Raw genomic sequence first — 27,842 nt, 5'->3', positions numbered from 1 at the left:
GAGGCTATCGAGGACATAGGGCAGCACCTTTGCCATTCGGTTATGGAAAATTTCATGAAAAGGATATTGTCCTGTAAGCGTGGTCGTGTTGGTCATTTGCCTGATGTTATTTTCCACTATTAACGGCATGCCTTCCTCTTTATAATGAAATAAACATCCGATCATTTATATTAAAAAATAGCATTTTTCTTTGAATATCAAAATAAACCCTCTTAAAAAAAACCTATACTATCATGGAACATGTCTTGGATGCTCCATTATATATACATATATGTATATAATTGACGCTCACACCCTTTTTGAATTTTTGGCCGAGCTCTTCCTCCTATTTGTGGTGCGCGTCTTGAGTTGTTGCACAAATGGAGGGACCTACAGTTTTAAGCCGGCTCCGAACGGCAGATATTTTTTATGATGATAATGGCAGAAATACGCTCGGATGTTTGCCATTGCTTGCCGAGGGGCGACCGCTTTAGAAAAAACATTTTCTTAATTTTGGTGTTTCACCGAGATTCGAACCTACGTTCTCTCAGAATTCCGAAAGTCATGCACCAACCCACTCGGCTATGGCAGCCGCCAATGCTTCATTACACCTAATTAATTTATATCTGTTCTGGTTTATAAATTTTCTCGTTAATCCTGGGAAAGCGGTATTTAGCGAAACTATTTATTCGATAGTTAGTTATTTTTAAAAATATGTGTAACTAGTTGTGAACTAGGAATTTGTGTTACTAGTTGGATTTTTACTGCAGGTTGTCTACTGGCAGACATGCGTACATATTTATTTAAAAAGTGGGTAATTAAGTGACAAAAGAAAAGAATAATTTGGAAACCACATAAATGGCCTAAAAGTCATAAATCCATAAGGAGGGAACAAGCATATAAATAAGACCCAATTGGTCTTGCAGTGGAACTCAAATTTACTGCAATTACATGCACACAAAAGACAAAAAAAGCTACCGGTTAACTTTTTTGAAATTTGCTCATCAAGCGAAACATTTTTTACGATAATGTGTATTATCGTTTCCCGATTTGGACTAAGGCAAAAATACTTCACCAAATACCTCTCATTTTTGCGAAGTGCAGAACGGTACTACTGAGCACAAAAAATAATTCTGCAAAAATCAATTTCAGAAAATGTTGTCCTTTTCTACAATTCTACATGAAGAAAAATACAGTCAGGCAAAAAAGCGATTTGCTTTTACAAAATTCACAATGCTTTTCATGTTACATGTTTTTAATTAACAAATATATAAATTTATCAGATTTTCCAGTTTTTTACTCAGAATTTTTGTTTCTCGGTACGTAGTTTTTTAGCTCATTTAATTTAAGTATAACAAAGTGCAAGTTTGAAATTGCTGAAATTTTTTATTGATTTTTAATAATTTATTGACGAACTCTGCATTTTCTTCCCTTCGCGGTCAAGTGTTGTATGGAAAATTGTGTATGTGAAAATTTGGTGATAATGTTTTAATATTCCAGCTCTGGTAGGCCAATCAAAAATGGCGATAATTAATTGAAATCACAGAGTCAAAGTAACATAAGAGCTCATATTTTCTTCCTGAGGAACTAAAGATCAGCCCGAAAACCATTTGGCACCATTTGCTTAAGGCTGGCTGGGTGCCTTATGACGTATTGGTTTGAAAGAACCTTTTGAACCGAATTGATGCCTACGACTCTTCATGCTGATCCTGATCCTTGCTTAAAGCGAACCATAACTGGCTATGAAAAATAGATCACCCACAATCAAAAAACCATGATCGATTTACGGTGAGCTGGCCCAACGATCGCTAAGTTCGGATTGACGGCCAAATCGTCGTTCGTTGAATGATATTGATATTGATTTACTTAGGACCTCAGCTTTCAACAACTGACCAAATTGAAACTGGCTATCGACCAGAATCAGCCTAAATTTGCAAATAGGAAGGGTGTTGCGCTCCATCATCACAAGATCAAACCACATACATCTGCAACAAGGCGCCGGAAATTCGAAAAGCTTAGTTGGAGTATTCTATCGCATTCCACCGTACACTCAAAACCACGCATCATGTGATTACTACCATTTCGAAAATATAAAATTGTCTTCAAAATGGACAAAAGCTAACGAAGTATAGTAAAGCTAAAAAGTGGTTAGAAATTTTAATTTACCTAACATGATTTCCAATGCTGTCATTTTTATAATAAAACGAAGTAACCACGTTGAGGGAAATTGCACAGACCGGCAAGAAATTTTGCCAGAAACCAGAGTAAGGAGTATATCAATGGCTTAAGGTTTCTACCTTAAAATACCTTATTCGTGATGCTACATAACCTCAAATATAGATCTAAACGCGTTTTTTTGAACTTTTAGGTTAAAATATCTCACAATCCTGAGCCACCAAAGTAATTATTATTAATTAGTAGCTTTTTAATGACACAAATATACTCAGAGATTTGCCATTGCCTGTCGAACGGCGACTGCTATTAGGAAAAACATTTTCTATCATTTTGGCGTTTCGTGCCTACAGCGGGAATTATAAATATCTCAGAGGTTGAAGGGCAATTTTTGTGGGTATTTTGGAGAAATAAATTGGGGTGATAATTTGCCTCAATAATTCAGTACCAATCGTAAAAAGTTTTAATTTATCAATTCCTGTGACCAACATGGCAGCACGTTTCTCTTACTTCCCGCCTCTGTTTAGCTGTCGAAACCTTTTCATTTCCGTCTATTTGGCTGCAATTAAAACTCTAATTACTCACGCATGCCTACAAACACAACCGTGGCAAGAGTTGCTGAGAACATCGCAAAGAACGAAAATACCTTTTTTGTTGCTGCTGTAGTCATTTTCCTAAGTTAATTACTTTGGTTTTACTTAATTCATTTGATTGCATCAGTTGGCGAGCGAGTAACTAGAATAATCAAATAATCAGCAGCAAGCACAGCCTGTATTGCAACAAAACTTCCAAACGGAAGCAGAGCTCAGTGTTGCAAGTTTTGAAAAAATGATGCACTGTCTGTGTGTGTCAGCTGTTTCTTTTAATTTTCCTGTTGTTGTTTTTTTTTCTTTACTTTGCACAGACATTTTTTATGTTGGTACATTCTTATCTCTCCACGCTGCCACTGGATTCGCATCGTTGCCTCAAATCTCATAAAACCATGAAATTAACTGCAGTTTCCGTTCAAGCAACAACAGCGACAACAAAAATTGCAGTAGTAGTCCAACTATAACAACAACAATACCTTGCAGCACTGGGCACCACCATTACCACAAATAATGTGGCGGTGTTAATGATGATGATATGCCGTTGCGCTGCTGGTGTTGTTGGCGGTGGCTGGTGCGGTTGCCCTGCTCTGTTATTTTGCTGCTGCTGTGATAATGTTGATAATGGTGGCGCTGTTGATGATGTTGCTCGCACTGAACGCTTCACTTTGTTAATACGAATACTGTTTCCTCAGGGCGAAACGAGTGGCTCGTTCTTAAGAAAAGCAAAGTTAAAGAAAATTAACAAATTCTCCAGCTGCACAACAAACTGTATTTCTTCGCTTCGCTGAGTGTCGTGCTTCTCGAACGTAAAGTGGCTAGCGGCTGTCGGCTGGCCGCTGAACGGTCAGTCGATCGGTTACTCGGTTTGCACTATTATGTATTTGTTCTTTTCACTCAGCTTGAAAGCTGTTGCTCTTGATTGTTATTGTTGTTCTTTCACTTGCAAGTGGCATTATTTAGTAGCGCTATCAACTTACCATCTTACGAGTATTGTTGTTGTTTTTACGGACTTGTTCATAGCTTTAAGTATGAGTATGACTATTTGCTTTGTTGATTTGTGTGTTTCTTTTTGTTTTTGTTGCACTTGTATTTGCTTCGCAACAATTAAATGCAATAAGCACATTAGGCCATTTGCAATGGTTGTTGGCTCTTGAATGCTTGCAATTCGGCCAAGCTAATTACACATTAACTGAAAAACATGCACCGGTGGTAGTAAAATTATGCAGGCACACATACGTACATACACATATGTATGTATAAATATGTTAAAGCTTGGTAAAATATTTTCGTAATACAGCGTCAATGTACATATGTATGTGTGTATGTAAAATGTTCACTTACAAGCCATGAGATTAAAGAAATTGAGTTGGGGCTTTTTGAAGTTAATATATGCTAGGCTTTTCAGTAGGCCAGCTTAGTAAAGCAGTTATCAAATTTGGCAGGAATACTTAAGTTAGATTAACCAATTTATGCTGTTCGATGTTCGGTAGAGATACCTACTTTTTTTTATTCCGCAAATTGAAAATCTGATTCCTACTTATTCAACTACTTGCCATACCCCCTTTATAAACAACGCAAAAGTCAAACCCTTCTTCTTCGAAAGAGCCGACAGTGTTTTGTTGTTTCTTCAGCGGACGCTTTGATTTCGTATCTTTGTTTCTGTGCTTCCACTTTTTTACATAGGCCGTCGGCCTTACTATGTAAATCGAAAAGAACTTCAGGTGATGTTAAAATGCTGTTTCGCATTGGTTTCCGACTGCAGTTTGACTGTTGGCCGGTGTGCCATGTTTCATTAGACCAACTTCCTCTAATGCATTGCGAAGTGATGAAGTTCATGCACTGTCAATCGATGTTACTTCCATTTCTGAAACTAAACGTTATCACTTCTTCATGGGCGCGAGCTTGCGCGATATTATTTTCAGAAATGACAACAGTATGGGGCTGGTTTTCAGTGTCGCTATCATTACTTGAACTGTATTCATTTTTACTGATCAGTTTTAATACAACAAAATGAACTTCGATAAATACGTGTAGGTCGAGCTCTAGCTTGCCAACTAATATGGATGTGAAATAAAGGGTGTTTTTTTTAGAGGTTACGTTTTCAAGTTAGGACTACTTTTTTCGTAGATGGTCTTTTTGACAGCTGTCACTTGATTTATGCTCAGTTTGGTTTGCCATTTCATAATGAATAGACTTACACCTGAACAACGTTTGCAAATCGTGCAAATTTATTACGAAAATAATGGTTCAGTTCGCGCGACGCATCGAAGAAAATTTTGTTCAGCGATAAAGCTCACTTTTGGTTGAATGGGTATGTCAATAAGCAAAATTGTCGCATTTGGAGTGAACATAATCCACAAGCCATTGCTGAGACGCCGTTACATCCTCAAAAAGTCACTGTTTGGTGTGCTCTATGGGCAGAGGGAATCATTGGTCCATATTTCTTTAAAAATGAAGCCGGCCATAATGTTACAGTCAATGGAGAGCGCTATAGAGCCATGATTAATGACTTTTTCGTGCCTGAATTAGACGATGTTGATGTGGACGACCTTTGGTTCCAACAAGACGACGCTACATGCCATACAGCCAACGCAACAATCGATTTATTGAAGGAAACTTTCGGTGAGCGCATTATCTCGCGCCGTGGACCTGTGGCGTGGCCTCCAAGATCGTGCGATATAACACCGCTGGACTATTTCTTGTGGGGCTATGTGAATTCGCTTGTCTACGCAGATAAGCCCGAGACGATTGACGTCTTGGAAGAGAATATTCGGCGCGTTATTGCTGACATACGGCCCTAATTGCTGCAAAAAGTGGTCGAAAATTGGACCTCTCGGCTAGAATTTATTCGAGCCAGCCGCGGCGGCCACTTGCCCGAAATCATTTTTAAAACATAATGGCAAACCTTTATCTTTATAATAAAGCTAAATTCTTGGCCATAACATTAAATTATATACGTTTTATTTCATCTTGAAAACCTAACCTCTAAAAAAACACCCTTTATCTATACTTTATATTGTATCCATATAGCAAACAATTATGTTTTATTATTTCTTCATAAAACTCATCGCAAATTTCTGTATTTTTTTCTCTTTTAGGGTTCTGAGACCACCAGGCGGTGGAACTAGCGACATTTTCGGCGGTGACCTTCCACAAACTCCGCGCAACGTCAAAAATCACATGCAATCGAACATTTTCTCATGTGACAAAAATGGCGCTATCAAAAATAACGGTAAGTTGAAATAGCAGCATGTATGGTTTAAACATATTCTCAAATACCGATATATTTCATTTTGTTTTACAAATATTTACATATGTGTATGTCGCTGAGCACTATTCAATACAGGAGTAGAAAAATGGCCTAGCTTAGTACCAAGGAATAAAAATGAATTGTTGCTCATGAAACGTTGAATATGCGTGTAACCTAAATTTAAATAAATTTGGCTAAAAAGTTAAAGACAAGTTAGGTTTTGAATTTAATTATTGAGTTACAAAAAAATTAGCAAAATTTAAACTCGAAACTTAATTTTTAATTTCTATTTAACTACAAAGTATATTCTGTCAAGAAAGTACCAAGATTAGTCATTTGAAAGGATTATCAAAATTAAAAAAACTTCAGATGAAATGTCAGAATAAAGAACATTATGTGGGTAATAGCGGTGCCTTAGAGAGCAAATTTGTCGAAAAAGATCGTATTTGCAATTTGAAACAAAACTCGGTGATAATTTGTCCGAAAACTCGACCCATATAGTTACGCAGTCGCCGTATTTACCTAATTACTGCGAGACACCCTTTTTCGGACGTTATCGCTGATCAGTCATCCTCAACCTATGCTCCGGGCGCCCTATGGTTGAAAAATAAAAGGCAATTTCATACCGCGCGTTAGATAGAAATTTTAATGTGAAATTCTTTGTCAATACGAAATACATAAAACCAGGTTTTGATTATTTAAGGCTCCATCAAATATTATATTTAGCTCTAAAAGGTTCCATCGCTCAAAAAGTTAAAGAAAGGCAGCCAAAGATAAAAACGCGTGGCGTGGTCTGAAGTCGATTCCGGAAAATAGATGTTTGAAAAATATTTGATGATTGGCGCACAAAAATACATATATTCCATATTAGAACCAAACACAAAAAAAACAAATGACTTTATTTAGTGCTGTGTTGTTTGTTGACCTAAGTGTTTTTTTTTCAGATTATATTTTAATAACTAATATATATTTCGTTCGTGTACTTTTTTGACAGAGTGTACATATAATTTGCCTACCTATTAAACATTTCAAAAGATTTACAAATGTAAGTTCAAAAGCTAACAACAATTCTTTTATTCTTTTGTGTACGACGATCATAATCCAAAACATGCAAGTGCTTCATAAAAATTATGATTTTCTTCCAACTCTTAAGCTACATACATAAATATATATTTACTATAAATTTATTCCTCTACGCCAGCTTCTAAGCTTTTCTATTCACATTTAAATATGCATTTTAGATTTTCCTTAGACAGCAAAAACAATGGAAATAATCAGATATACTAAGTACATGCATACATACATACAGAATGTACATAATAAAATATTAAATTGTTTTAGAGAGTAAAATTTTTTAGTTTAGCTAATTTCTTTATTGACCATTAAGTCTCCTCTCGCTGTGTAAATATGCATAAAGAAATGCTAGTTCAATTATATGATACATGTATAGAAGTATACATACATACATATATATAGTTTTTTATAATTCCAGTTTATTTTCTTTTTATCAAAGTATATGTGTGTGTTTTTTTTTTCAAAAATAGTTTAATCAATCATATTATTTCTTTGTTGTTTGTATTTTTTTCGTAAGTTTGCAAAAATAAAAAAAGTTTAAAACCGTAATTCAATGTGAAACGTTTTCTTTTTTCTTGTTTTTTCTTTCTTTCTTTTTTCCATGTCTTTGCAGTACGACAAGGAGCTCACAGATTCTATTTCATTGGTACCAAATATTTGTATTTGTAAAGATATCGATTTTTAATTGTTACCAGTTTGTTCCTTTTGTGGTTTACAATTTTGTTGTTGTTGTTATTACATACTTATTGTTAACTATTATAAATTGTTGCTGTTGTTGGGACAATTAAATTCCACTCAAAACATTTTAATAGCACAAACAGTTCACCAAATAGTTCAAAGCAATTTATTTTTTAACGTATTTAATATTTCCTAAATATCCTGAAGAAAATAATTTACACTGTTATTGGTACGCTGCCCATATTTCTTTTTTTTTTTTGTTTTTTTTTTTTTTTTTTTGATACCATTAAACGGGATAGAAAGTTGGCTTCCAAAAGCAATTTACATAATTTTTTTATATGCAAGAAATTAAAAGCCTGCAAAAAAATTAAATTATCTTTGAAGTCCCCGTTATTTCTTTTAATGGTAGAACCCAATATATTTACATGATTTTTTTTTATTTGTATTAACATTTACACACTCATACTAATTTTTGGCTAATTGTTTTTTATTTAATTTTACTTGTAAATAAATTATAATTGAAAAAGTTTGATAGTTAAATACGTTTTTACGCAGATAAATTTTTTATGTGGATATTCGGCTGATTAAATTGTTTAACCTGGTTGTACTTGAATGTATATTTTTTTAAATTATTTTTGAATAACCTTAACTGTAGATGAATTTATGTCTATGGGCTTATGGCAAAACAACTTACACATATGGCCATTAAATTAAGTACCCTCAAGTGTATACGGAAAGTACACGTTTTTTAAATTAACAATAACAGATATTGAATTGTTTGAGGTTTTTATTTCATCGATTAGAATAATAAATGTAAATTATAATTTAAGGATGTACACTTTTAACACTTACACTATTTGCAATATTTCGCATCAACACATGCAAATTTGTCCGCCCACTTAAAAAAAAAAAAAATATTTCGTGGAAATGCCTACAAAGTTGTAAGCACAGCGCCAAGAAACTACGGCAGAATCGAAATTTAAACTTAGTCGAAATTTAAACACTATATATTTGTTAAATTGGAGATTGCTGCTTAAGTAACGGTCTTGGGCCGGCTTTAAATCCGTGTCGTTCCGATAGCGTAGAACCGCCTAAGGGAGGAATGGTAGTGGTAACTTGATCCAATATTACCGATTTATAAAAAAAAATCGCCGTTTTTTTTCCAATTACTATTAATAAGAATTGCGCGTCGAAACAAACCATTACCCATTTATTTATTCTTTTTTAGAAAGTAAAATGTAGAAAACATGAATATGTCCATAATTTTGTATTCGCCTCAATTAACGCAAATTTGCGCCTGCGCCAAGCCCCTCTTTATTTTGACCAAACTTCGCTTGTTTGACAATAAAATCGCAACTTACGACTACATAAATAATGCACTTTTAAAAAGCTCTGCAAGTTCACGAACATTTTAGTGGAATTAATGTGGACAGTAATTGGCATTAAATCGTTAAACGATGCGCACGAAGATCGAGGTGTAAGTTCGCGCAAACCAACTGCCGGAGGATGATTAACTGAGTAAGATGGCCATTTGGCTAGAGCGCAGTCGTAGCAAGAGTAGGCATAGTGACAGTGGACGACAGCAATGACCGTCGATCAGTGTTGCAGCAACATCAGTGGCAACATTTAACTACTTCAGTAATTTCAGTAATGCGGCAGCGTGTAGAGCACGCGCCACATTCAAACAGAAATTCATGACGAAGATATGTATATAAGTTAAGTATTCAAAGCAGAGGCAGAGAAGCAGAAGCTGACATATATTTTGGCTCAGATAAATTGGGTATTTACTCCTCTCTCTTTTTCAAAATCCTCAAATTTTTTTTGTGTTTAACCCAAATAACAGATAATCTGTTTAATTTCAACAGTTTGGGCCGAACTTGTAGCGTAATTGAAGATCTGTTCATATCTAAAATTTAAGTTTACTATTTGCTGCTGCTACCTTAGCTATTACACTTTTCTTTAAACACTATAATTTGTACTAAAAATACACTCCTTTATCATTGCCACCTTCCGCTTCTACTTTTTTTTTTTGCTAGTCTGCTCTTTAGACTGGCCAAGTGAATGGCTGGCACTCCATTTGCCAGTGCGCATACCAGCTCCAGTGCATGCTTACATACCAACGTATGCAATGACTGCTGCATGGTGTATCAATGCACTTATAAGCTTTTATTAAGTTAGAAGGTGTTGCCTTTAAGCTGACACGTTTCGATTTTCCCCCGCCTATTCCACATCGTTAGGGCGCGCGTGCTTCTATCCTGTCAGTTGTGTGTCTTTTCTGGCACAACATGATATAATGATTTTTTTAAGATATTTGATAGTAGCGATACGGCACAACCAAAGCGTTAGATATAATAGGACTATGAATAAGTTCCTTGCGGTTTTACAACAGATGGCGTAACTTGATTATTATTCCATCGATCCACATTTCCAAACATTCATTGGAGAGCTACTGTCGTAAGGCACAAACGTCAGTATAAGTTTTTTATTTGAAGCGTAAACAACAATATTTTTACCACACTTGAAAATGTCGAATTTCGTGCCAAATAATGTGTTTTTGCGGGGAATTTTTTAATATGAAGAAAAAAGCAGCCGAAAGTCATCGTATCTTGGTGGAAGTTTATGGTGAGCATGCTCTAGCTGAGCGAACGTGCCAGAAGTGGTTTGCACGCTTTAAAAGTGGTGATTTTGGCTTGGAAGACGAAGAACGCGAGGGTGCGCCGCCAAAGTTCATGGATACCGAATTGGAGGAATTGCTCGATCAAGATCCGGCTCAAACGCAAGAAGAGGTTGCAAAAACTTTGGGAGTTGATCAATCAACCATTTCCAAACGTTTAAAAGCCATGGGAATGATCCGAAAGGTAGGCCATTGGGTGCCGTATGAATTGAAGCCAAGAGACGTTGAACGCCGTTTTATGGCATGCGAACAACTGCTTCAACGGCACAAAAGAAAGGGTTTTTTGCATCGAATTGTGACTGGCGATGAAAAGTGGGTCCATTACGACAATCCAAAACGTCGGGCAACGTATGGATACCCTGGCCATGCTTCAACATCGACGTCGGCGCAGAATATTCATGGCCTGAAGGTTATGCTGTGTATCTGGTGGGACCAGCTGGGTGTTGTGTATTATGAGCTACTGAAACCGAATGAAACGATTACGGGGGATGTCTACCGACGACAATTGATGCGTTTGAGCCGAGCACTGCGAGAAAAACGGCCGCAATACGCCGATAGACACGACAAAGTTATTTTGCAACATGACAATGCTCGGCCACATGTTGCACAAGTGGTCAAAACATACTTAGAAACGCTCAAATGGGATGTCCTACCCCACCCGCCGTATAATCCAGACCTTGCGCCATCCGATTACTATCTCTTCCGATCGATGCAACATGGCCTGGCTGACCAGCACTTCCGTAATTACGATGAAGTCAAAAAATGGATCGATTCGTGGATTGCGGCAAAACCGACCGAATTTTTCACAAAGGGAATCCGTGAATTGCCAGAAAGATGGGAAAAAGTAGTAGTAAGCGATGGACAATACTTTGAATATTAAATTTGTAACCATTTTACGTCAATAAAGTTTCAAATTTCGAAAAAAACCGCACGAACTTAATCATAGTCCTATTAGAATGATAGCTGAAGATCGTATACCCCTCACAAATCACTTACAATTATTTATAGGTATTTTCTATCAGCTTATTTTAACTATATATATATATATGTATATACATACATAATTGACGCGTACACCCGTTTTGGGTGTTTGGCCGAACTCCTCCCCATATTTGTTGTGTGCGTCTTGACGTTGTTCCACAAATGTTCAAGCCGACTCCGAACGGCATATATTTTTTTTTTTATTTAATACATTCGAAGGTTTGCCATTGCCCGCCGAGGGGCGACCGCTATTACAAAAAAACGTTGTCTTAACTATATATTATATATAACTAAAATTAGATTACAAATATATATTTATTAACGAAGCTATTAGACGTAGCACTATTTCACATTTATTTACATTTAGTACATACATATAATGCACTTCAAAGCATATTTATCAAAAAAAAAAAACAATGTTTAAACAGCAGATATAAATACAGACTTTTTTTTGATTTGATAAATTGTCTTCAGAGTGACTTAGTCGAACTTAAAAAATAAGTATAATTTTAAGAGCACTTTGAAAAGTTTTAATTTATTTTGTGTGCTAAAAAAGTTAGTTACAAATTTTTTCATAAATTAAAATCAAGTTAAACAAATAGGAGAAAATTCAAACACTTTTTTTTACTTAAAATGTTTTGAAATTAATGTGTACTTATTTTTGAAAAATGTATTGTAGTTTCGAGAAAAACGCAAAGAAGGAGAAGAGCCCTCTGCACTCTCTTACACAGCTGTCTTAAAATAATCATAACTTCTTTATTTATTTATTTATTTTTTTCGAAAACATCTTAAGATATTGCCAAAAATATGTATTTTAAAATTAAAAAAATCGATGTTTTTTTAATTTCGGGGGGGTTTTGCTCCTAAAGATGTAGTCTAAGTATTCAAGCCCCTTTCGAAAGCTTACTTCAGGTTTTTTAATAATAATCGAAGCGATAACATATTCCTAACTGTAAATGCCGTTTAACTCTTTTTGATTTCTCAACTACCTGACACTGATAATAAATAAATAAAAATAAACTGCCAACTCCAAAACTTCGGCAAAGCTAGAAAAATCTACAATTTTGTTCCAATATTTTCAAACTGGTGCCAAAATTTACATCGCCTTAATTAAATTCGGCTCACCTCACCGAACTTCACTTTAACCCTAACTATAAACACATCAACTAAACTTTAAATGTTACGTTTCGCTATTTTGCTGGGAGAACGTCATAACCCAAAAAACCAAAGATTCTATTAAAACGGCTTAAAAAGTTTTTAAATTAGTATGCCTCCCTAAGTAAAAGTAAAGTCATATTCTAATCTACTGAGATGCTGATTTATCGCCACGATTTATTTTATATAGTATAAAAGAATAGTCGTGGTCATTTCTTAGGGCTTATCTAACATTATAATAAACTTATCTAACGGCTATAACGGCGGGCGCCGTAGCCGAATGTGTTGGTGCGCGACTACCATTCGGAATTCACAGAGAGAATGTCAGTTCGAATCTCGGTGAAAGCACCAAATTAAGAAAAACATTTTTCTAATAGCGGTCGCCCCTCGGCAGGCAATGGCAAACCTCCGAGTGTATTTCTGCCTTGAAAAAGCTCCTCATAAAAAATATCTGCCGTTCGGAGTCGGCTTGAAACTGTAGGTCCCTCCATTTGAGGAACAGCATCTCGGCGCACACCACAAATTGGAGGAGGAGCTCGGCCAAACCCAAAAAGGGTGTACGCGCCAATTATATATATACCTATATAACGGCTATAACGTTCTTCAAGGAAACGAGAGTTGAGAGAACGAGAATGTGATTTAACGGCAGGATGAAGTCAGATATAATTCTAAAGGCTCGTTGAGAAAACAACGCTTAGTAAACTGGAAAAAAATTTTGTTCAGTTCGGCAATGATTGTCGGGGGAACGGAACTTTGCAATCAAATCATATGGTTCAGTTCTTACTGTGCCTCAGAATTTTATGACCAAACAAAGCAGCCAGAATCGCTGTGACGTCGTTATTCGTATGTTGTTTGTGTAATTTCATATTCCTGTACCCTTGCTCCTATTTTCACATTTCTCTCACGCCACTGCACCAGCATGACCTCTTGTATTCTATCGCTCTTGGCCTGACTCGATATGTGTAAACTTGCCCTTGCGGACAAATCCGTAGGGGAAGCTCTGTATGGTATATAGTTGTTTGTAGCCACTTTGTTGTCTACGAACGATTGACCAGCTGGATAACAATACTGCATTTGAAACCAACATCCTACATTCTTATAAATACAAGTACACTTGAATTTCTCACCGTTATCATTTTGTCCATGTACCCATTGCAGTCACCTATTCAGTCAAAGCAATTATTGGTTGGTGCTGCTCTTCGTGAGTTCGCCTGCGGACAGTGACAATTTTCCTTCTTTTTTTTTTTTTTTGGTTTCTTTTCTTTTACTTTCCGTCTACTTTGGAATTGACATTTTTTCATTTACTTTTTTTCCGTCGTGAGTTAGAAAGTATTTGGCTAAATATATTCGGATTTATTGTTTATAGTCACATTACCCCATAAAAATTGCCAATTGTCGACATACATATAGTATATTGTTGTATATAGTAATGAAGTAAAATTTATGTTGCTAGCTACGAATTGAGTAAAAACTATTTTTGAATTGAGTTCAGCACTAAATATTCATTAAATTGGAAAGTTCGAAGGTAGTTCATGAGTTTGCGTAAATAACTATAAAATTCCATTGCAATGACATTCGTATTATTAGTCCCTCTAATGGCTTCACGTTTATATTATAAAATCACCCTTTCTCCTTCAGCTACACGGCCACAAGCATTATTCACCCTTTGCAAATGTACAATTGAATTTTTATACTTTTCTATAAAACCGATGCCAATGTTAAGTTTATTTTTTATTTAATAAAATTTAACCTCATGTACACATATATATGTACATATGTATAAATATATATTTTGTAAAAACAAAATTATATCACTTGACTACCTTTTATATGTACTACTTACCATATATACATACATGCATACATATTTACTGCATATAACTTATTTGAATTGTATTTGCATTTTTAATCTAACTCCTCAATTTGTTTGTTTTTTCCATCCACTTCGTTTCGGTTTCGGTTTCGTGTACGCACATGAACGCAACGCAAAAAACAAACAATTTTCTTTTTCTCTCTTTCCGAACCGTCATGCTTCTTCGTGTGCTATGCAGGTGATCAGCCACGTCGCGGACAGCAGAAAGTTGATTCGTATCAGCGTCTCTTCGGCGAACCAGAACGTCCAGGCACTCCCGCCAAGAATCACATGAAGAGCAACATTCCATTTGGTTCGAATACTGAAGCCGCTCAAGAGTTATTGGCTAATGGTAATGGTCATCACAGCAATGGCAAAGGTGGTTCGGTGTCGACCTCGACATCGTCCTCGGTCTCGTCGTCCACTGAGAACTTGAAGATGAATGGTGTTTCAAAAACAGGTGAGTAAACGAGATTAGAAAAACATAGGGATTACTTCGTTGAAATCAGTTATATATTTTTTAGTTGTTGGTAAATTTGCTTATAGAAAAGATAAAATAACATTTAGACTACTTGCAAAATGCCGAAAGCTAGGCAACTAGTAGGAACTTCTGTACAAAAAGTACACGGAATTTGTCATAAGAGCGAAGGCGGTTCAATTTGTTTCGTTTAAAAGCAGCATTAACGAAACAATATCTAATCGTTAATGTTGAAACGAAGTAAATTACCGAAAAATCGTTTATTGGGCTGGGTATGGTTTCGTATGTATTTGAAAACTCGTCGTTTGCAGACGATACTTGTGTGCCTTCATATAGTATGTAAAGATCGTACACGAAAAAAACTAGTCGATTGTGATTACTCATCATTGCTTAAACCTAATGTGTAAATAAAAAATCAGTACACGTATTCATTGTTGCCGTTGTTAATGAGCGTACTCACTTTTCCTAACTTCTACGTATTCCTCAAAATGTGTTGGGCTAAGTGTGAGGTTGCGGAGAAAATTGTTTTCAAAAAGCAAGAAAATGGTCATTTGTTGCACAATTCCATAGCAGAAACTTTAAATAGTCCGAAAAGTAAGTTAACTTATACAGGGCCGTCGAGGTAAATCCGGAATGTTGAACTTAAAAACGAAACTATTGGATATTTACTCAAAAATAATTTTATTTGCACTTAACTTTGTATAATGTGAGTACACATAAATAGTTGAAAATTATTCAATGTGACCTCCATCTCGTGCAATTACCTGCTCCAGCCGGGACCTGAAGCGCCCACATGCGCGAGCTACCTCCTCTTTGTCCATTGTGGTCATCACTTCCTGGATGGTTGTCTTCAGACCGTCCTTAGTGTTATGAGACTTCGCGTTAACTTTTGCTTCAATTGTGCCCCACACGTAATAATCAAGAGGATTGCAGTCTGGGCTTGAAGGTGGCCAAAAATCTGGTGACCAGTGGTAGGGTAGGTTATTCTGGAGCCAAGCCTGAGTCTTCTTTGTCTTGTGAACAGGTGTGGAGTCCTGCTGAAACACATATTCTCTTCCAGCAGCCACGCGGTCCATCCAGGGTTTAACAACTTGCCTTTTTTTGTAACCAAACCACTCAATTATCTCTTTAGGGCTTTTTCCGGCGCGAAGTGACTCTAGTATCGCAGCTCTTCTGTCCTGCTCTCGACTCATCGTTTCACTAGCACTTACTCCGGCACTCCAATGTCAATCAGGAAACAATACACTAAAAATATGTTCCTTTATCAGCGGTTTTAGACTTAACGCTACTGCTCCAGAGCTTTCGAAATGTTTTCCGGATTTACCTCGACGGCCCTGTACATATGTTAAAAAAGTTTAATGAAACCTTGTCGGTTGAACGAAGACCTGAAAGTGGAAGAAAAAAGAAAGTGTGTCGCAATCCCAAGCCAAAGAAGTGGTACTATTATAGGCATACCGAAAAAAACTAGGTTTTCACTTCGAGATGCTGCGAACCAGATCCATATATCAACAGGTTACGCCCAAAAAGTGCGCAAAAGTGAAGGTTTACGATCATATTACATAAATATATTGTAAAACCCAATCGAAATGATAAACCAAATAAAAGTGCTAAAGCCCGTGCGTCAAAATTATAAAGTCAAGATATCCATAAATATGGCTCTGTGGTTTTGGACGATGAAAGGTACGTCAGTTCAGGTCTCACCCTATTCAGCATCGTGCCATTATAGCCGTCTGGTATGAAAACCACGGGGTAAATATTGTTCAAAACGTCCGCAACTCACCAAACTATCCCCATTGAAAAATGTTGGGCAACTTTCAAAAAAAAACAAATTGCTATTCTCTATCTCAATACCCATATTCCAGCGCGCTTTCCAGTCTTCAAAAGCCTTTCGATTTTGATTTGTTGTCATAGCAGCATAAATATTCCCAATATAAATATGGGCGGGGTACTTTGTTGGAGTCACAGTCCTTGACCGGATATAAATCCGGGTCGTTCCGGTAACATATGCAGAACCGACTGGAATTGCCTTTAGCTACTTCTGTATAAAATAGTGGCGCATAAGATGAGATAAAGCGAGTCCATACATGATGAAGTCATTAGAACAAAAATAACACTTATCAGCCAAATCGCAAGAAAAAAAAATCAACTGCTGTGGTAACTTCCCCTTGTTCGCCTTGAGATGAGATTTGTGAGTCGGTCGTTGTCGTCGTAATGACACCACAAGTAGTTTCTTCACAATTCCGGCCTTTTTCACGATACCATCTTCTTCAAATCCTTCAGTACGCCCATATATTATGTTTTTGCTTGTAAATAATAAAGTAAATTTGGAAGTAAAATTTTATAAAAAAGGAGTCCGCTAGCATAAATCTTCTTCACAGATACCTATCATAAGATATTCTCGACGTCCACTCAATGCTTGTCTGTAATCCCAAATAAAACATACGGCATAAGCTGAGCTTTACCAAAATTACAGTGCAACTCAATTTTATTGTTTTTGTGTGGATCAGAAAACTGCGACTTTAAGATCTATTGTGGATTTAGAGAAGTCCCTTTAAGCCCTTTCCTGAGGGAAGCATTAGCATATACCCTGCTTGGATTTCATCATGCATAGTTTAATGCGTTTTCGGTTGTAAGATATCAGAAGCGCTCTGTTGTATTTAAAAGCTGGTAGATTGTCCCTGTATAGGAAGAAGTTCACTCTTATCTTTTAAGGCTCAATGAGCTGGGGTTGGTGGGGTATTCTGTGATTGTGACAATCTTCTAAGTTTTTAAGTTTTTACACAAACATTTTCATATTCGAAAAGATTTTATTTATTTATTTATTTTGAGATCGGGCAAAGTAAAACTAGTCGAAGATGATTCGTTTTTCATAATATTAAAGGTTACACAGGCCGACAGCATCTCAGACCCAGAAACCGGACTATATATTTTCGAAGGATTATGATGCGATATCTCTGCGAAAAAAAATGATATTTGAGCAAACAAAACGCCATTTGAAAGAAGAAGACTTGTATTTAAAGATGCCAGCCTATTTTTTTGGTGAAAGAAAACATTTGCAAGGCTACATAACCTCAAATATGGGCAAAAACGGTGTTTTTTGCACTTTTATATTAGGATATCTCGAAAACCAGAGTTGATAGAGCAATTCTGAGGCCAGATTTGGATTCAGCGCATCATAAACTTTCGGAAATATATAGTCTGGTTTCTGGGTCTGAATGTTGGTTAAATTTTGTCGGCCTGTGTTATTTTTGTTATAATTTTATACAATATTATATTATTAAATTACAATAATGTGTGCTACCCCAACCAATTAGGTACGAGAATTCCGCTTTGTTGTTGTTGTTGTAGTAGCATAAACATTCGCATACATGAACGGGGAATGCTGCTGAAAATAAAGTCCTTGGCCGGATATATATTCGGGTCATTCCGGTAACGTACAACCGACTGTCATGGGAAACGGTTGTTGTTGTAGCAGCATAAACATTCCCCTTACATGCACGGAGAATACTGCTGGAGGGACAGTCCGCTTTAATACAGATCGGTCCATCTAGCATTTGGAATTGGATAAGTAAAGGCGCATGAATATTTTTCACAATTTTTTTTTTTTATTAGAAAAAGTAAAACTTCCTTTTTAAATATGCAGCATAATTTCATTCAAAGGACTTCTGTAGCTGAATCCAATTTTTTCATTATATATTCACGAATTTCGAAGTTTATCTCACCAATAAGCAACATCTTTAATTATTTTAGCTCTTAGAAATGTCCCTGAATAGTTGGCGTGTTATTTGCCTTTAACGACGCCGGACAAAAAATTGTCGAATGGAATTAAAATCGCAGTTTCTTCGGGTAATTGGATGCTATTGACCATTATTCAAGTTTCGATATACATACGACTTTAAAATATTCCAAATTTATTAAAGCGACGCATTTTGTTAATGCTTAACCAACAAACGCATCAGAGTTTTAATTTTGGGCGTCAAAGTAAAATAAGTCGGTAATTCAAATTTCATGCGCTAGATTGGCCGCTCTGTGTATAGGGATTTTCAATAAAGGCGAGATAATTTTGGAAGAGCTCATTTGGTGAAGTCTAGGAACTTCAAATGTAATAAAGGTTTCTCTTCTTGAATTAGTTTGATTTTGTAAAGGTGCAAGCCATTCGCTTACCGCAAAACTCGCTGCAATGTGGACTGAATTGAATTCTTGTGACTGATTTAACTAATTTTGATTTAAACGCGTATTTTCGGTTACTTCAATGGCACGTTTATGTTGACTCACTAAAGCACGCACAGGACTTCTGATTATGCTTCTTAAAAGTCAAAGCTTGGTAATACATTTTAATGGTTGTCGCTTAGCTCATTCGTGCACTATACATTGCTTCACACAAAAGTAAAGCTTGAAGAATGGGATTTTGACGTTGCCAGATTTTAAAAAATGTGTTAGGGTTTATTTTATTTATGTAAATAAAAAATTTTTATGTCACTATTTAAAGCTTAACTTTCCATTAAAAACCCGACACGAAATTAGATCAACTCCATGTGTAGCGCACTTGATTTGGCCACCGCAAATAACCTTATTCTTAAACAAGTTAGTTTTCAACTTAGAAGTAACAAAAAATCAAATTTATATCCTTCAATCATATTGGAAAGTCAAAAATTCACTTTTTTGACATACATGAAATAATTTAAAAAATAAAATAAAAATATTTGTTTGTACAACATACATATGTATATTTTTAATTGAAACTATTGATAAAATAATATAAAAACATTTTTGAATTTTGTCCATTGTCCATTTTTGCACGCCGCGATTTTTGTTCAACTCACAACACCATAACCATCTCTAACGTTTTTCACGAAAATTAAGTCTTCCGCAAAATGAGCAGTAAGTAGTACAAATCTTTGAATTAAAAAAATTGCATAAATCGCTCATTGGTTTTGTTGTATATATTTATTAAAATCCCTATCAACATCATCGTCATTGCTTACATTCAATCAAACCTCCAATCCAAATCCCTCGTATCATTTACCATCGATGAAACAGAACCCGATGAAGCATGTCCACCCCAAACAATACCGGAGTCAAGTTCAATTCCTGCTTCTAATACACCTCAACTCAGTATTGATTTGCCATGCGAGGATAAGTCGCATGGAAAACATGATGTCAACGATTTGTCAGTACGTTCGCGTATGACTACAAACGAAGGCGACTCAGCACGTTCGAAAATGAGCGAACACCCTGAAGTCACCTCACGCTCTAAAGTCTCAATAACGGATCACACTCAAACACGTTTCAATGCTTCACCGAAGCATAGTCATATGGGTGCTGGTGATGTGGCCTCGCAAACGCGTCGTGAAACTGGAGTAAATTCAGATAGACCATATTCAGGTTCGAAAGTGTCACCATCCCGCAGTAGGCGTAAAGAAGTGTTGGAAGTTTGCGACAACCGTGCACCACCTGTACCAACGCCACGCAATCCCATTACCGGTTTGGGTTTGGGTGAAGATGGTGTTGGAGGCATAAAGCCGAAGAAACCGAAGGATCGTCGAGGTTTGCAGGGTGGGGAGTAATAATTTAATATTACCGTAAAGGGAACATGGGGATTTAGGGCTGAAGTGACAGTAAGTTGTCACTTCGTTTAAATATTTCCGAGAGCGCAGTAGGTTAGGTAAGGTCGCCATTCTCTGTGAACATGTAGAGGGAACTATTTAGGCCCACTCTGCGATTTTTTCGTGCGCTAGCTTTGAAAGCTACAATTAAATATTATTTATTAAAATGCGCAAACTCCCATGAAGGTATTGTTGTATCGTGAAGATCGTTAACTCACTTTCAAAGCTGCTACGAAGTTAGCCTATTTAGTTTTGACGGCTTTACATCAAATGTTATATTAACAGTGGGAGTCACTCTTACAAATGAGAGAGATACAAGTGTTTGAGAAAAAGTCTTAACTACTCTCTGATTTTGAAGAAGTCTCATATGCGGCATAAAAATGCATACTGTTCAATAGTGGCTCGCTATCTTATTCATAAAATTCCATAAATTAGTCGATAACAGACTTCTTTTTTTTATTTAGATTAAGTATTTCATCATCAGAATTTACGTAAAAAAATTTAAAATTTTAATGCTTGAATTATTCGTTTAAATTTATATTTCCAGTACTAAATGCGGCCGAAAATATAAGGAATATAGATAAAGCAATTAAATTGGGTACAAATAATTATTAATTATAATTAGAAATATATGTCGATACTTACATGTCTGTATGTATAGAATATGTAAACTGTTTCTAGTTAGCCTACCGCAATTTCTTCCCTTTCTTGTATGTCTAATCTTGTAGCCAAGCACAGGTTTTGCATTCAAATGCGGACTTGAACGATGGTGCTGTGCCCTTAGCTTTTTGAATGTTAACCCTTTTGCTATCTTCGTTCACACTTTCTCCACTCGATAATTTGACCGAGTTAAGTTAGCCAGTTACATGTTAAAGAGCGCGCGAATTCGTACTGGAAGGATCGGATGTTTTTTTTTTTTGCTGCATGAGGACTATCGACATTAATATCGGTAACTTTGATTTGGCAGCTAAGAATGGCAAATGCGTTAAAATTTCACGAATCATTTAACGCCCGATCAATGCTTCTAAATAGTGAAAATGTACATAGAAAAAAATCTCTTCGAGAAGTTTTGAAGACGACGCCAAACTGTCGATTTGTCGTCATTCTTAACTTGCTTGCCTTTGTTCTTCGACTACGTGGAAAACTTTACGTAAGAATCTTGGCTTGCGTGTCTATAAAATACAGCTCGTACAAAAATTTAAGCCAAATGGCCATCGTTTGCGTCGTAGTTTTGCAGATTAGGCTCATTTAGATTTACTGTACAGATTCATTGGTAAGAGTAGTCAAAAATTGGACTAATCGAATTGACCATGTAACTCGTAGCCGCGGTGGACCTATGCCGGATGTCATATTCAAAAAGTACATGCCATGAAATTATCTACCAGATTATAAACTAATTCCAATAATATTTCTGTTTTGCATCATCATTTGAAGTTCTCAAGCTCTTAAAGAAACACTCAAAAACACTGCAGACCTCTGCAATAGAAACTTTGTAAAGATAATCTACATACTTGTGCTTGTGATGTTGGGATACCCTTTCTTACTAAATTTAGTTGTATACTATTGAACTATCTTTCTCTTTGCACTTTCTTTTAAATAACGATAGTTGATGAACGCCTATTGGCAAAACGAAAACTAAAGAATTTCGAGATTGTAAATATTTTATGCAAAAAATCATAAAGCGGGGCGGTCTATTAAATAATTCCTATCGTAAAAAAATAATTTTTAATTGCACATAACAGAATACAATTTTTTACTTCAAATCTGTGTGTGAGTCAGAGAACTGCACCGGTTGAGTGTAAAACATTCATACGCTTCGCTTGAACAAAAAAACAGGCCTTTGCGTTCAAACGATCGAACTTGTTCAAATAAGTTATTGTCATTGTTTATTTCAGCTCAATCAAATCATGTGCTACGTTTTAGCCAAGGCGAATTTATTACAGGTGACAGCAAACACATATAAGTAAAACCCTACATGTATTTGTTGTTGCGTTTGGTGCAAGCATCATGTCAAAATCAGCAAGCAAATGTAAACATACGAATGTAAACATACCAATACATACAAACAAAGCATATCATTTTGACGTAAGCCATCACTACGGCGAAAAATTCAGCTGGGTGAATGCTGTCACCTTATTAAATCCACCTTGGTTTTAGCTCTCCGATGTTATCACCAATCGTCTTCATAGCAGCCGTTTCGGGTAATTGCTCGTTCGGCTGTACATTCATTTTTTTGAGCAAGAATAAAAGGGCTATAGAGCCAAATGAGCCGGTTTGAACACGTATGATCCCGCATCAGTTTTTGCATGTAACGATAGCAAAGTAAAAGCAAAATTTTTAAGCAAAAACACTATATTTTCATATTTGTTTTTTTTTTCTTAAAACTTATAGTAAAGCACGAAAGAAAATAATGTAAATAAGGAAAACATTGCAATTCATTTTTTCTTATAATACGAAACGCAATTTACAGCGTACATTGTACGCCAACGCTCGTTTGCTCGAACATGTGCTATTTACAATAATGACAATTACTTCTTTGAACAAGTTTGATCGTTTGAACGCAAAGACCGATGCTAATTTCATTCAATGCTGCTTTTTGTTCAATGATTAGATTTGAGCCGAAGACATTAGATCATACATGTTGACTGAGCTGAACTACGCGTTCGCCTGCATGAGCTGACTGCACTTGACCAAATATTTTGGTTCAATTGACTGAATGTGAGCAAGAAATTTAGCGTATGAACAACTCAAGAAAACAGTGAGCCATGCAGGTCTCTGGTGTGAGTACCTAAAACTGCCTCTTTAAATTTCTCTTACATAATTGGAGATTTTACTTCGATTTCGCATATCTATTTTTTTTTTTTAATAAAGGATTCGATTTCATGATTTTTGGTTGCAGTCGTGTAGATCCCTCCATTTGTGGAACAACATCACCACAGGTGGAGGGGGAAATTTGGTCAAACCCCTAACAAATTGATACATGTATTGTGACAGTTAAATGTTCAATGGGAAAAGACACAAAAGGCAGTTTTGTTAAAAAAAAAAATGTTAAATTAGTTGTAAGCTTAATTTGTATGTTAACTAAACTAATAAAAGTTCAACACATGCACAACTCTCAAGCCGTAATATTTATGAGTAAATACGTAGATTTTGTTCCTCGACGTACTCTCTGGAATATGGTAATAGCAAATATTTGTTTTCTGATGTTGCCATAATTGTGAAGAATGGCTTCTTGCAGCATTTCAGTATGCGCTTTAGGCTTTTTAAGGGCGGGCTCTATTATCTGCGCCATTTTTTTTTCACCATAACAAGAGTTTGATATAATTGACCAGAAACTCATATAAGAGAGAGTGAGCGAGCGAGAGTGGAGTGTAAAATATAGCAATCCTTCCTTTAACAACCTGACCTTAAATATTATTGCAATATTGTTCCAATTCACTAGAAAAAAATGTGTTTACGTCTTTTGTAACTTACAGCTATAAAATTATTTAAGAGCATAGTTTAATTAATTTCCTTAATAATGCGTGTCTTCTTTGTCTTATCTTTCATTCACATCTAGATGGCAATCCTGTCACAGGCGAGGGTTATAAGCCTAGCAATTCGTTTAACAATTCAGTACCCAGTCTGAATGGTGCCAATCAGGTCATCAACAAGAATCGCATTCCACCAGGTGGATTCTCGTCAGGTCTCTGGTAAATACAGTTTATCGCCTGTGTATTGTTCGTCCGCCTGAGGAAAAAATCAACAACAGAGAAGCGAGGGTCTGAGATGAAGTGATGAAACCGATAAATAATAAAAAGCAAATAAATAACACACAACCAATACACACAAACAAAAACAACTAAACTAACCGATCATCAAACCACATACGATAATTACTGAAAAGTTAAAGAAGCAGTGAATCCTGCAAATTTTTATAGCGATAAAACAACCGATGGATTGATGGATGAATGGATGGCTGCGATGCTGTGCGGTGCGGTGCGATTGATATTATTAACAAAGTGGGGCAGGCAGATCGAGAAGAAGCAGGAAGAAAGAAAGAAAACTGTCATTGAAATAAAGAAGTTTTCCATTACGGAAAAACGGTAGAATTGATAGAAAGAATTCGGAGAATTGAAGAATACAAGAATAATTAGTATTTAAGCTAATCAAGCAAAAATTTGTAAACACAAAAACACATGCTACATACAAACACGAACACAAATATACGCCAACACTGTTATACAGAAAGCAAAAAAAATACAAATAACGACCTTTTAGCGAAACAGTTATATGGTTACGCACGCATGCGATGGATTCCAAAATAAACGTCACAAAACCTGTTCCTGAAGAAACTGGCAAACGACGACGGATAGAAAGAAAAAATACGAACAAGAGTTATGCAATCAAAAAATAAATGCGGCAAACAATTTTTTTTAGAGGAAAAAGGAAAATTAATATAAAAATAAAATTGAAGCAATATTTGAGCAAAAATGCAATTACATGAATTAATGACAACTCTTCTATGTAATAATAATAATAACAACAACTCTTCTACAAGTAACAAATGTTCATAGCAAAATTGAGTTTTATGCACTCAAGCATAAAATTTTTAATTTTCCAAAACTAAAAGCGCAAACAACCATACAAACTGCATGGCATTTGGCATTTTCGTACCACAATCATCAACACAATCGACGTTCCCAAACACATCAAATCAAATTTTTACTTGTAAGCTCTGGAAATTGCTCCTAGCCTTTGTATTTGTATCCTCATTTATTCCTCATCAACACTAACAAACATATATACGTACATATGTATATGTCACATAAACACACGAAACCTTAACGTGTACGAAAAGTGCTCATCAACGAACTGCAGCTCGAAACAAGAACAACAACAACTCAACGAACTTAACAAACGACGACGTCAATATAGACGATTGGCAGATGTTGCTTTAGAAACTAAAAAAAAAAACAATTATTTTAAATAAAAGTATTTGCTCAATTTAAAGCTGCAGTTTGTCAGAAAATTAAAAGAAGTAAACAATTATAAATTACGTACAACAACTGCGTGTGCATAAATCTCTTTAGCCGTTTCTTGAAACCAGCCCCGTTTGTAAATATTTTGGCGCAGCCCCAACTAGGCGCAAAAATCTTGAATTCTACAAGCAATGCAAAAACTCATCGCTCAATTGTAGCACATCCTTCTAACTATCTACCAACAAATACACAAATACATACATCCGTATCCACATCCACATCAACATTAATGAACTGAAGAATTATAAGCTAGCAACAACAACAACAATGAAATATTAAAATATTAATCACTACATCGTAATTAAAAACAACATCAAAAATCGTCAGAAATATATGAAAAAAATATATATAATAAAAAAAAAAAATTCTTCATACCATCATTCATACATACATACTACATACTCACTCACAAACATACATTTAACCAATTGAATTCATTTCTACAATATTTGAGATCTTACATAATTAATTAATAATCATAAAATGCCTATGATTTGCATTCATTTATATTAATTAATAATTATAATTATGTTCTCCTAATATATATTTTATATCTATGTAAACGATACAACAACAAAAAAACCAATCAAATATTACATTACATTACGTATGTATAACTTAATAATATTAATTTCAAGTACTTGTAAAATGCATGATTTTACCAAGATTCTAAAAATGAACTTTTTTGAGTGAAAGCTATCTGTTTCCAAATTATAAACTCTTATCACAAAATATTTCTGGAATAATTTTTGCAATTATACTAAATTATCATTTAATTTAATAACGTCGCATACATACTACGTATATACACATATATACATACTCGTATATTTGTATATCCAGTTGTAATAAAATAGTAATGAATTGAAGTAAAATACCATACCAACATACATACGTCTAAAACCCACACACATTGATATACACATACATACATACATGAACACATTTGTAAAAAAATTTTAAACAAAATTTGTTTAATAAATTTCGTATATTGAAAAATTCACTTAAAAATAAAAATGTGTTTTATTTACAATTGCAATGATATGGTAAGTTTTAAAAAAAGGAAATTGAGGAAAAATTAATTACCTTTCATGCTCCCCATACAAGAAATTAAAAGTTCGAGAAAAACGGCTTGAAAGTTTTCAAATTATTATATAGACACATTTTAATCTACAGTAATGAGATACTGTTAACAGATATCGCCATGAATTTTTTACACAGCACAGACAAGTAACGGGTGATTTTTTAGCTATTATCTTTTAAACAACTGGTTTGAACAGCTGACGCACGTTTCGTGTTTTGCTTCACTGTCAAACATCTTCAGTTTGGTCTATAATTTAACCATGAATCGTCTTACTACGAACAACGCTTGCAAATAATTGAATTTTATTATAAAAATGCGTTTTGTGTTAAGAAAGTTTATCGCGCGCTTCATCCATTTTATGGTCAGTTTAATCGACCCACTGAAGCGGCTATTGGCTATTCGAGCTATTGTGACTAAATTTGGAACGTGTTGAACTGAAGAAAATATCGCAGCTGTATCGACCAGTGTTAATGATGACCATCAATTACCGATTCGTCACCATTCGCAGCAATTGGGCATCTGTTACTTAACAACGTGGAAAATTTTGCGAAAGGATTTAGGTGCGGAGCCTTTCACAAGACAGCTGGTGCAAGAATAGAAGCCGAACGACCTACCGCAACGCAGAATTTCTGGTGAATGGGCTCTTGGAAAGTTGGCCGAAGATCCACTTTTTTATCGAAAAATTGTGTTCAGCGACGAAGCTCATTTTTGGATCAATGGGTACGTAAATAAGCAGAATTGTCGATTTTGGATTTGTCAAAGATGCAGCGAATCGTAACGTAACTGTGAATGGTGAGCGCTACCGTGAAATGATATCCAACTTTTTTTTGGCCAAAATGCAAGAGCTTGACTTGCATGGCATGTGATTTCAGCAAGACGGCGCCACATGCCACACAGCACGCGTAAAAATGGACTTGTTGAGAGGCAAGTTCGGTGAACATTTTATTTTACGTTCGGGACCTGTTAATTGGCCACCCCGATCGTGCGATATAACGCCTTTAGATTATTTTTTATGGGGCTATGTTAAAGCTCATGTCTATTCAGACAAGCCTGCTTCAATTAACGCATTGAAAGACAACATTAAAGCATTTATATGTGAGATACGGGCCGAAACATTGGAAAGAGTATGCCAAAATTGGACTAAGCGGATGGACCATTTGAAGCGCAGTCGCGGTCAACATTTGCATGAAATAATCTTCAAACATTAAATAATATGGACTGTACTATCGATTTAAATAAAAATTTCAT

General features: G+C 35.6%; 1 protein-coding gene across 1 annotated transcript in view; it reads left to right on the top strand.

The window, feature by feature from the left end:
- The window catches only part of LOC129247398 (microtubule-associated protein Jupiter), a 78,589-nt gene extending 52,062 nt beyond the window's left edge, over positions 1–26,527 (top strand). The window contains exons 2-7 of the mRNA XM_054886554.1: positions 5,840–5,973; positions 7,679–7,711; positions 14,605–14,865; positions 19,747–19,764; positions 19,924–20,430; positions 24,049–26,527. Coding sequence (XP_054742529.1) covers positions 5,840–5,973; positions 7,679–7,711; positions 14,605–14,865; positions 19,747–19,764; positions 19,924–20,430; positions 24,049–24,185 — 1,090 coding nt within the window. The 3' untranslated portion in view covers positions 24,186–26,527. The remainder of the gene's footprint in view (positions 1–5,839; positions 5,974–7,678; positions 7,712–14,604; positions 14,866–19,746; positions 19,765–19,923; positions 20,431–24,048) is intronic.
- The last annotated feature ends 1,315 nt before the right edge of the window (positions 26,528–27,842 follow it).

The sequence above is a fragment of the Anastrepha obliqua genome, chromosome 1 (genome assembly GCF_027943255.1).
Source record: "Anastrepha obliqua isolate idAnaObli1 chromosome 1, idAnaObli1_1.0, whole genome shotgun sequence".
NCBI lineage: Eukaryota > Metazoa > Arthropoda > Insecta > Diptera > Tephritidae > Anastrepha > Anastrepha obliqua.
This window is presented reverse-complemented; position numbering and strand designations above follow the sequence as displayed.